This window comes from Mustelus asterias, chromosome 8 (genome assembly GCF_964213995.1).
Source record: "Mustelus asterias chromosome 8, sMusAst1.hap1.1, whole genome shotgun sequence".
Taxonomy (NCBI): Eukaryota; Metazoa; Chordata; class Chondrichthyes; order Carcharhiniformes; family Triakidae; genus Mustelus; species Mustelus asterias.
The window spans coordinates 106555015-106567194 of record NC_135808.1 but is presented as its reverse complement, the minus strand read 5'-3'; the positions used below and the strand labels follow the sequence as shown (position 1 = coordinate 106567194).

General features: G+C 47.1%; 1 protein-coding gene across 2 annotated transcripts in view; it reads left to right on the top strand.

Annotated features, from left to right (window-relative positions):
- The window catches only part of ccdc24 (coiled-coil domain containing 24), a 90530-nt gene extending 86145 nt beyond the window's left edge, over window positions 1-4385 (top strand). The window contains exon 9 of one of the 2 annotated variants that reach the window (XM_078219413.1): window positions 3444-4385. In XM_078219413.1, coding sequence (XP_078075539.1) covers window positions 3444-4170 — 727 coding nt within the window. In that variant the 3' untranslated portion in view covers window positions 4171-4385. The remainder of the gene's footprint in view (window positions 1-3443) is intronic. The other variant, XM_078219414.1, reaches the window with a different exon arrangement.
- Window positions 4386-12180: the final 7795 nt, after the last annotated feature.

Sequence of the window (12180 nt, the reverse complement as noted above, 5' to 3'; positions counted from 1 at the left end):
AAGAAGGGGCTTGCAGCTCCGAAAGCTTGTGTGGCTTTTGCTACCAAATAAACCTGTTGGACTTTAACCTGGTGTTGTTAAACTTCTTACTGTGTTTACCCCAGTCCAACGCCGGCATCTCCACATCATGACTACCATAGAGGAGAGAGAGTACCAGGGCAGATGTTACATCGCTTGTATTTACCTGAGACAGTGCAGTGGAAAGGGGACAAAATGATGGGGGTGATGGAGGAGTGGGCAGGGTGTCAAGGAAGGCATTGTCCTCGTGGTATGCTGGCAGGGAAGGGGAGAGGAAGTTGGGTGGCACAGTGGTTAGCACTGCTGCCTCACAGTGCCAGGAACCCGGGTTCAATTCCGGCCTCGGGTGACTGTCTGTGTAGAGTTTGCATGTTCTCCCCGTGTCTGCGTGGGTTTCCTCCGAGTGCTCCGGTTTCTTCCCACACTCCAAAGATGTGCAGGTTAGGTGGGTTGGCCAGATTAAATTGCCCCTTAGTGTCAGGGGTATTTGCACGGAAAAGCTTGGGGTTACAGGAGTAGGTGTGGATGGGATTGTCGTCAGTGCAAGTTCAATGGACCAAATGATCTCCTTCTGCACAGTAGGGATTCTATGATTCTATGGGTTTGGTGGTGGCATCAAGCTGGAGGTGGTGAAAATGGTGGAGGATAATGCGTTGGATGTGGAGGCTGGTGGGTAGAAGATGAAGACAAGTGGAATCTTATTGTGGTTCTGGATGGAGGGAGAGGGGTTAGAGCAGAATTGCAGGAAATGGGTTAGACATGCATGATGCCCCGACTGATCTTATTGAGGGGCATGTGAGAGTCATTATCCTTGGTTGTGGAAAAAACAAGAAATATCAAAAGTACTGTTCTGGAAGGTTGCATCATCAGAACAGAGAAAGATGATATTAGATGTCCAAGTCAGGCTGGTGTGCAACTTGAGAGTAAATTTCAAGGTGGTGTTAATGTTCCCATGCAACTGATCTTCATGTCCTTCTAGGTTTAGGCAATGGGTTTTGGAAATGCAGCAACCTAAGTGTCTTTGTGCAGTGCACCCTGTAGAGAATACACACTGAGCCATGATACCCTGATGGTGAAGGGAGTGGATAAGCTGCTAACTAAATGGACTGCTTGCCCTGGGTGGGGCTATGCTTCTCAGTTTGAGCAGGTCACTGGCTGTGTGGGTAGGAGGAAGTCGGTGGGTGTTGCCTGTATGGACTGCCAGAAAGCATTTGATAAAGTATTGCACAATAGGCGATGAGTAAATGCTAAATCACACGGAATAGGAGGTAACATTGTGACTGGAGTAGGTAATTAGTTGGGAGGCAGGAGATAGAGAGTAAGGACTAAACGGTTCATCCTCTGAATGTCAGAATGTGATGAATGGTGATCTCCCGGGCTTCAGCTTATCATTAATATATTAAAGATAGATGAAGGGATACAGAGTTGTAACTCTATGCTTGTGAAAGGTGCTAAGTTTGGAGGGCACAGTAAATTCTCTGGCTAAAATCAAGAATTTACAAAGAGGCATAGACAGACTAATTGAGCAGGCAAAAACTACAACAGCTGGAATTCAATGTAGGGCATGTGAGGACTTCCATTTTAGATCTAAGGAAGACAAATCAAGATCTTTTCTTGTTCCTGGGAAACGAGGAGCTGTTGAAGCTCACAAATCACTGAGGGTCACTGCAAAAGAACAAAATGTCATTAAAGAGGCTACTGGAATGCTGGCTTTTATCATAAGGATTGGGGTTCAGAAGTAACAAAGTTATAATTCGGTTGTGTGGAGCCTTGGCAAGACTCCATCGGGCTCAGTGTTCAGTTTTGTCTACTGAAAATCAGGAAAGATGTATTCATTTCGGAGAGGGTTGAATGCACCAGGTTCACCAGAATAATATCCATAGAATCCCTACAGTGCAGAAGGTCATTCAGCCCATCGCCTCTGCACCGACTGTCCGAAAGAGCATCTTATCCAACCCCTCACCCTGTCCCTGCAATCCCACACATTTACTATGGCCAACCCACCTAACCTGCACATCGTTGGACACGAAGGAGCAATTTTAGCATGGCCAACCCACCTAACCTGCACATCTTTGGCCATAAAGAGAGAAATTATGAGGGCAGGACCTATGAACTTAGTTTGGATTTTCTTCCAGTGATCTAGTCAAGGCGTTGAAAATGATGTAGGATTTAATAGGATGACTGCAGAGAAACCATTTCCTCTGGCGCCGGAATCCAGAACAAGACAGCAAAATCTAAATTAGGTCTGGGCCATTTTGGAGTGAAATCAGGAACCCTTTATTCATACAAAGGATAGTGGAAATCTGAAGCACTCTTCCTCTAAAGTCTGGGGATGCTGCATCAATTGAAAATTTCAACCCAATGTGGAAAAATTTTTGTGAGGAAAAGGAATCAAAGAAATATGGTGCAAGGGTGGGGAAATGGAGATGAGGTGTTGATCAGCCAGTCAGGTATAATGTTGGAACAAGCTCACAGCTGAATGCCCTCCTCCTATCCTTATTACACAGATACACAAATTCCATTAAAGACTGACAGCTGTGACAGTGGGGACCCCAGGAAGGGGCGGTGTTGTAAGTGATTGCTCAGAGGTGCATGAGGACAGCTCCCCAGAATGACAGGCCATTTTCTTTCCCTGTGAAGGGATGATGATCTGGACTGGCTTTCATGACGGCAGCTTGGTAAATGAGCAGTTGCAGGTGTGAAACTGAAGTTCTAGGCTGCAGAGCTGTGTGTTAGAGTTCAGTGTGCTATACCATAGCATTGTCTCTAACAAAGCTGCTATGAATTGGCAATTCACATAAAAATCTATTTTTCTTTATTCATTCGTGGGACATGGGCATCGCTGGCTGGCCAGCATTTATTGCCCATCCCTAGTTGCCTTTGAGGAGGTGGTAGTGAGCTGCCTTCTTGAACCGCTGCAATCCATGTGCTGTGGGTTGACCCACAATGCCGTTAGGGGGGAATTCCAGCATTTTGACCCAGTGACTGCGAAGGAATGATGATATATTTCCAGATCAGGATGATGAGTGGCTTGGAGGGGAACTTGCAGGCGGTGGTGTTTCCATTTATCTGCTGCCCTTGTCCTTCTAGATGGGAGTGGTTGTGGGTTTGGAAGGTGCTGTCTAAGGATCTTCGGTGAATTGCTGCAGTGCATCTTGTAGATAGCACACACTGCTGCTGCTACTGAGTATCAGTGATGGAGGGATTGAATGTTTGTAGATATGGTGCCAATCAAGTGGGCTGCTCTGTCTTGGATGGTGTCAAGCTTCTTGAGTGTTGTTGGAGCTGCACCCATCCAGGCAAGTGGGGAGTATTCCTGACATTTTGCATCACTTGCTTTGAAGAAAGACATTCCCAAGTGTTGATTAAAGAGCAGTTTTACTGTACAATTACTCTACCTAAAACCTTTTTTAAATTTGCTATAGGAATGTGTCAAGATGGAACACCACAGTAGCAAACCCATCAGAAGGGATTCACTACTCAAAACTACCAGCTGGTCTGTCTGAAGCAGATCTAGAACAGAAAGTGATCAAACACAATATATCACCTGTGGGCAGATCCAGTGCCAATGTAACTAGGGACTGTTCAAGTCAACTAGGATACTCTGGAGCACTTGCTGTATCAGCACACAGGACCTCTTTAAGAGCTGTGCACTTATCGGGACCTGCTCACCATGACGAAGGAGCCTCAGCAAGAGGTCCCCCACCAGAAAGCACATGTACTCCTGGCCCTTGCTCCAAGGCGAAAGGCCAGACTAAAGTTCAACTACATCTAGCGGAGGATGTGTCAAGAACATTCAGTGTACGAGAAATTGAGTCTAGACGTGATAGAACTTGTGTCAAAGAACCACTCTCTTTACAAGAGGAAGCTCAGAAATCACTGGCGCATTCTGAATCTGCTGATAACTTGCCTGTTGGGCAGCAGTTAACGTCTTCCTCCATCCGGACAGATGCTCATCGCGTCACAGAAAGCAAGAGGACTTTGTCATCCAATTTAAGAAGCCCCGTTGGGATGTTACCGTCAGTGGCGAAACAGGATGGCCGCATTCTTATCCCATCACCACCTTCAGCTGAGAAGCCCATTGGTGCTCAAGCCAGGAACACACACCGAGTGAGGAGAACTCGTGTGGACAGTGTGGCTGGCAGTGCGTGATGACTAAGTCCAGCCTCATTGTCTCAGTGAACTGGCCTCAAGTTTGGAAGCTTTGTTTGATGTGAATTAACCGAAATCAATTTATTATCAATAAATGCCGAAGACCACCCAACATTCCCCATATCCTGTTGTTTCAACTAATTTACTTCTATTCGTGCTACCTCATGTTTTAATTTAAGATGGGCGCTAAGTGAAATATATTAAAACTAGGTACCAAAGGTGTTTATTTTCTTAAAAAATTAAATGCATTTTACATTGTTTTTATTTGTCAAATGCTAGGCATTCGCTTTCATCCAACATGACCTATAAAGCATTTTTATTAATGCTGGAACAACTGTTGAAATTACTGTAGCTAAATTGGGAGAAGTGTAAAATTGGCTACCAATTTAGTCACCCCCCACCCCCTTTTTACATGATCGCCCATGTCAAAATGATCCTTTTGGGTTGTTGTTGTACATATAGTTATAAGCTGTCGTGTGGCGACTAGGATATGTTCATAGTAACTTCACTGCAGTGTTAATGTAAACCTACTTGTGACACTAATAAATAAACTTTAACAACTTTAGACTCTGGCCACTAGGTGGTGATGTAGAGTAGCCGATGTACCTGAGCGCACAACACAACACACTCAAGCATTTTGGAAAAGGGGGAAGTAAAAAGATGAGGAAATTCTAACTGAAAATACTAATTCCACTGTAGTAACATTTAACTCCTTGACAGTGATGCACCATCAATCGAGCAAAGACTAGTTTGTATGCAAGAACAAATAGGCTCTTATTAGCAAAAGACTTATTAGCACACCCATGCCGATGAACTGGTCCAGACTGAGGCAGGGGGTGGGGAGCAGTCGCCTTTATACCTGGACCAGGGGGGAGGAGTCTCGGGTAGGGCCGGCAGGGATGTGTCCAGGCATGCCACATATACAGGTAATAAGCTAACAGTGGTTTACCGCAGACAGTCACTTGGAGCTTCCTGTTTAGAGTACATTCCTGTTGAGATCCTCGGTGCCACATTGCATTGTGTCTTCTCTAGCTCTGAAAAATTGAAAAGAGAAGGTATTGATATCTGCATTACTCCCACCGCCACATGCTAGTGAGTATAGGAGTAGCAAAATAAGATAAATTAATGTATGGATGGAGAACTGGTACAGGAAGGAAACCTGCAGATTCCTATAGCTCTTTGTCGTGTAATGGGGTAAGAGGGACCTGTACAAAGTGGATGGGTTACGCCTCAATACCGGATTCAGTGTCCTTTCTAGACAAGCTCCGGAAAGTTCTCAATGATAGAAACATAGAAACATAGAAAAACTACAGCACAAAACAGGCCCTTCGGCCCCACAAGTTGTGCCAAACATATCCCTACCTTTTAGGCCTACCTATAACCCTCCAACCTATTAAGTCCCATGTACTCATCCAGGAGTCTCTTAAAAGACCCTATTGAGTTTGCCTCCACCACCACTGACGGCAGCCGATTCCACTCGCCCACCACCCTCTGTGTGAAAAACTTATCCCTAACATTTCCCCTGTACCTACCCACCAGCACCTTAAACCTGTGTCCTCTCGTAGCAGCCATTTCCACCCTGGGAAAAAGCCTCTGAGAGTCCACCCGATCTATGCCTCTCAACATCTTATATACCTCTATTAGGTCTCCTCTCATCCTACGTCTCTCCAAGGAGAAAAGACCGAGCTCCCTCAGCCTATCCTCATAAGGCATGCCACTCAATCCAGGCAACATCTTGTAAATCTCCTCTGCACCCTTTCAATCTTTTCCACATCCTTCCTGTAATGAGGCGACCAGAATTGAGCACAGTACTCCAAGCGGGGTCTGACGAGGGTCTTATATAGCTGCATCATTATCCCCGGACTCCTAAACTCAATCCCTCGAATAATAAAGGCCAGCACACCATACGCCTTCTTAACCACCTCCTCCACCTGCAGGGCCGATTTTAGAGTCCTATGGACCCAGACCACAAGGTCCTTCTGATCCTCTACAGTACTAAGAGTCTTTCCCTTTATACTGTATTCCTTCATCCCTTTTGACCTGCCAAAATGGACCACTACCCATTTATCTGGGTTGACGTCCATCTGCCACTTCTACGCCCAGTCTTGCATCCTATCTATATCCCTCTGTAACTTCTGACATCCCTCCGGACTATCCACAACCCCACCAACCTTCGTGTCATCGGCAAACTTACCAACCCATCCCTCCACTTCTTCATCCAAGTCATTTATGAAAATGACAAACAGCAAGGGTCCCAGAACAGATCCCTGGGGCACACCACTGATGACCGACCTCCATTTAGAAAAAGACCTATCTATACCCACTCTCTGCCTCCTTTGGGCAAGCCAGTTCTGGATCCACAGGGCAGCAGCCCCTTGGATCCCATGCCCTCTCACTTTTTCTAGAAGCCTTGCATGGGGGACCTTATCGAACGCCTTGCTAAAATCCATATAAGCCACATCCACCGCTTTCCCTTCGTCAATGTGTTTAGTCACATTTTCGAAGAACTCCACCAGGCTCGTAAGGCACGATCTGCCTTTGACAAAGCCATGCTGAGTATTCTTGAGCATACTAAACCTCTCTAAATGCTCATAAATCCTGTCCCCCAGGATCCTCTCCATCAGCTTACCAACCATTGAGGTTAGACTCACCGGTCGGTAATTTCCTTTGAAATGATCGGTATTCCTTTCCCTTTGCAACTTCCTGTGCTCCTTCCTGCCCTTCCATTTTCAGCACGTGTGGAAAAGCAGCTCCTCAATACCAGTGGATGCTTCTCTCCAAAGCATTTTAAAATCCTGCAGCCTAATTCCCAGACAGAAGCCAAAATTTCCATTCAACCTGGTTTTTGTTCTGTCCATCCCCCCCAGTATGAAACTTTTTTTGTATGTGGTCTGTTTCCCATTCCATAAGCTTACCAACCAGCTCACAAAGACAGCATTTTCTACCCAATCCCTAGCATCTCCACTCTTTGCAACAAGCACTACCTGATCATATTTCTCAGTTATCAATACTCACCCCCACACCTACTGTGCATTTGATGAAATTAGGTAGCGGAATTCTCCATTTAAGTAATTAGTGCATCTCTGTATCCGAACCCCATGACCTACAACCATCCCTCCTTCCCAAAGGTGTGCTTCCGGTCCTGGCGGCCTAGACCAGTCTCTACTTCCCTGCCTGTCTCCCCATTGTCTGCCAGCTCCCACCTTCGCCTCCCCACCGACTGGGTCCCATCACCTGCACCCAACCCGCTTTCACCCTCCCTAATTCTTGTTACTGCCCTGTCCTCCCCCACCCCTTGTCATCCTCCTCCTTTCCCATCTCGTCCTCTTCCATCACTTCTTTCTCTTCTCCCTATCTTCACCTCTTTCCCCTGGGATAAAAGGTTCTTTCTCAGAATGGCAACCGGTGACAAGTGGTGTCCCGCAGGGTTCAGTGTTGGGGCCACAGCTGTTCTCTTTATATATTAACGATCTAGATGACGGGACTGGGAGCATTCTGGCCAAGTTTGCCGATGATACAAAGATAGGTGGAGGGGCAGGTAGTATTGAGGAGGTGGGGAGGCTGCAGAAAGATTTAGACAGTTTAGGAGAGTGGTCCAAGAAGTGGCTGATGAAATTCAACGTGGGCAAGTGCGAGGTCGTACACTTTGGAAAAAAGAATAGAGGCATGGACTATTTTCTAAACGGTGACAAAATTCATAATGCTAAAGTGCAAAGGGACTTGGGAGTCCTAGTCCAGGATTCTCTAAAGGTAAATTTGCAGGTTGAGTCCGTAATTAAGAAAGCAAATGTAATGCTGTCATTTATCTCAAGAGGCTTGGAATACAAAAGCAGGGATGTACTTCTGAGGCTTTATAAAGCACTGGTTAGGCCCCATTTGGAGTACTGTGAGCAATTTTGGGCCCCACACCTCAGGAAGGACATACTGGCACTGGAGCGGGTCCAGCGGAGATTCACACGGATGATCCCAGGAATGGTAGGCCTGACATACGATGAACGTCTGAGGATCGTGGGATTATATTCATTGGAGTTTAGGAGGTTGAGGGGAGATCTGATAGAAACTTACAAGATAATGAACGGCTTAGATAGGATGGACGTAGGGAAGTTGTTTCCATTAACAGGGGAGACTAGGACGCGGGGGCACAGCCTTAGAATAAAAGGGAGTCACTTTAGAACAGAGATGAGGAGAAATTTCTTCAGCCAGAGAGTGGTGGGTCTGTGGAATTCATTGCCACAGAGGGCTGTGGAGGCCGAGACGTTGAGCGTCTTCAAGACAGAAATTGATAAATTCTTGATTTCTCGAGGAATTAAGGGCTATGGGGAGAGAGCGGGTAAATGGAGTTGAAATCAACCATGATTGAATGGTGGAGTGGACTCGATGGGCCGAATGGCCTTACTTCCGCTCCTATGTCTTATGGTCTTATGGTCTTATGGTCTTTGCCTTCCTTTTTTCATCTCCATCCGTTCAATCATTCTTCTTATTCCAATAAGGAAAGATTTTTCTGAAATCTGTCTGAGATTCTGAAATCTGTCCTCAAGTTCACGGCCCACTGTATCAACAACCATGTAAAACAAGCCGGTCGGAATTTTCCCATCCTGCCCGCCACGGGAATCGGAGCGGGCGAGGGGCAGACCATGGAACAGTCCATTGACCTCGGGACGAGCGAGGCCATAAAATCCCACCCGCCATGTTTAAAACTGAATTGAGGGTCATGGCTTTTCAAGGGGTCAGCATCCAGTCCATCATGAAAGGCTTTGCGTTTTTCTTCACCTCTCGCTGGAACATCTGTACGAGCGTCCAGTTCCGTTGCGAGCAGCGTTTATGGATCTCTCAAATCCATCCTCTCAATACTTTGAAAATTATACTTTCAGATTGTGGATCAGCATGCAACAAATGGAATGCACCTTCCCTCCCCTCTCCTGTCAGTGTTTCAGGGACACATTTCCCTCTGTGACACCCTGGTCCACCCCTTAATCACTCCAACATCTCATCCCAATCTCACAGTGTTCTCACATGCTATCACCAAAGGTGTAACACTTTCCCTTTCACCGTTTCTGTCTGCTATCCAAGGCCCCAAACACTCCTTTCAGGTGAGGCAGTGAATCACTTGTAATTGTTTGAATTTGAGCTACTATATTCTCTGCTCACAACGTGGCCTACACCGGGGAGACCAAATGCACATTAGGTGACCATTTTGCAAAACACCTTTCCTCAGTCCACAAGAACCCGTTGGGGAGAGTTACAGAACAAAGAGATCTAGGGGTACTTGTTCATAGCTCCTTGAACGTGGAGTCACAGGTGGACAGAGTGGTGAAGAAGGCATTTGGCATGCTTGGTTTCATCGGTCAGAACGTTGAATACAGGAGTTGGAATGTCTTGTTGAAGTTGTACAAGACATTGGTAAGGCCACACTTGGAAAACTGCGTGCAATTCTGGTCACCCTATTATAGAAAGGATATTATTAAACTAGAAAGAGTGCAGAAAAGATTTACTAGGTTGCTACCGGGACTTGGTGGTTTGAGTTATAAGGAGAGGCTGGATAGACTGGGACTTTTTTCTCTGGAGCGTAGGAGGCTGAGGGGTGATCTTATAGAGGTCTATAAAATAATGAGGGGCACAGATCAGCTAAATAGTCAATATCTTTTCCCAAAGGTAGGGGAGTCTAAAACTAGAGGGCATAGGTTTAAGGTGAGAGGGGAGACTTACAAAAGTGTCCAGAGGGGCAATTTTTTCACACAAAGGGTGGTGAGTGCCTGGAACAAGGTGCCAGAGGTAGTAGTAGAGGCGGGTACAATTTTGTCTTTTAAAAAGCATTTAGATAGTTACATGGGTACGATGGGTATAGAGGGATATGGGCCAAATATGGGCAATTGGGATTAGCTTAGGGGTTTTAAACAAAAGGGCGGCATGGACAAGTTGGGCCGAAGGGCCTGTTTCCATGCTGTAAACCTCTATGACTCTAACCCAACCTTCCTGTTGCTTGCCATTTTAATTTTGCACCTTGCTCTCATGCTCACCTTTCTGTCCTTGGCCTGCTGCAATGTTCTAGTGAAGCCCAATGGAAGAACATCACCTCATCTTCCGATTAGGCACTTTGCAGCCTTCTGCACTCAACATTAAGTTCAACAATTTTGGACCATGACCTCTGTCCTCCTTTTTATTATGTGGAGATGCCGGCGTTGGACTGGGGTAAACACAGTAATCGCACTCCAACCATTATTCTGTAAATTGAGTTTGTGTCTTTATATGCCCTGTTTGTGAACAGAATTCCCACTCACCTGAAGAAGGAGCTTAAGGCTCCGAAAGCTTGTGGCTTTTGCTAACAAATAAACCTGTTGGACTTTAACCTGGTGTTGTTAAACTTCTTACTCCTTTTTATTGCCAAATGCCAGTCTGCATCTTGTCTGAAGGGTCATCCTGACTCGAAACGTTTGCTCTGTTCTCTCTCCACAGACGCTGTTGGACCTGCTGAGATTTTTCAGCATTTTCTGTCTTTGTAGCAGGAAAGTCTGTGACAATTGGACTACATTTAATTGAAAATGTAAAACACAAGAATGCCACAAGATGGCAGCATAATACTGAACATTAATTAAAGGAAATTCAATAATTTACTGGTGCTGCTTGCTCCAATGGGCGGAATTCTCCCCAAAAAAGTGTCATAACAGCAAGAATAATGGAATGATCTGTGCCAGTCTCCCAGGCACACTCTGCACCGCAATCCTCCCACACTCTGTCACTTGCTTAGAGATTGGGAGCTTCTTGCTGGTACTGGGAGAGAATGCGGGGGGAAGGAGGGTGTCCTAAACATGTTGGTGAGTCCAGCAACTGAGTGTTTGGGCACCGTTGCGCAAGGATGCCTCAATCTCAGATTGCACTGGGAGACCCCCCTCCCCCGCCCCACAGACATCGGCAATCCCATCCTCATTGGCGGCACATTCCTCCACCCCCTCCCTGACACACGTTGCTGGCATTGGGGCCCTCCTAATGTGTCCCCTAGCCCAACCTGCAACATGCCCCCCCTCCCCCCTAATGCCCCCATCAAGACTGCCTTCATGATCCACCCCTGCATGACCTTCCTCTCCTCACCCCCGCCAGAACACTCCCTCCAACCTCCCATTATGGACCCCTCTCAGGCCCCACCCCCTCGACACTGCCCCTTGCACACGGGCGGTACACAACCGGCTCCGCCGAGCCGTCCGGGTGCCAGGTGAATCCCATCAGGTGGGCGCTGCCCGATGCACAGCGACCGGCCATGTCTGCGATCACCCAGGGGCTTCAGTGGCCTCTGACACCACCCCCCCCCCTCCCTCCCAGTGTGACCATCATGCCAGGTTTTCGCTAGTGGAGACCAATGATGATTCTTGCTGTTATTGTACCGCACCCAAAGGGTGGTGAATTCTGTGCACTGGGATTTGCACGGGCCGTGAATATGTAAATGCTACTTTACATTTGCTAACTGTTTGCGCCATTAGAAAGGGGCCGGGAGAATCACAAACTGCATGGCACTGGGTGCAAAATGGATTTTTAGGCCCGCACACTATTCTCCAGAATTGGCGTAATCTATGGTAGATGGTAAATGCGTGTGGTTACAGGGATGATGGGGCGGGGGGGAGGGGAATGCAGCTGGGTCTGGGTAAGATGCTCTTTTGGAGAGTCAGAGCAGACTCGATGGGCCTCGTGGCCTCCTTCTGCACGGTAGCACAGTGGTTAGCACTGCTGCTTCACAGCTCCAGGGTCCCGGGTTCGAATCCCGGCTCGGGTCACTGTCTGTGTGGAGTTTGCACATTCTCCTCGTGTCTGCGTGGATTTCCTCCGGGTGCTCCGGTTTCCTCCCACAGTCCAAAGATGTGCGGGTTAGGTTGATTGGCCAGGTTAAAAATTGTCCCTTAGAGTCCTGGGATGCGTAGGTTAGAGGGATTAGCGGGTAAAATATGTGGGGGTAGGGCCTGGGTGGGATTGTGGTCGGTGCAGACTCGATGGGCCGAATGGCCTCCTTCTGCACTGTAGGGT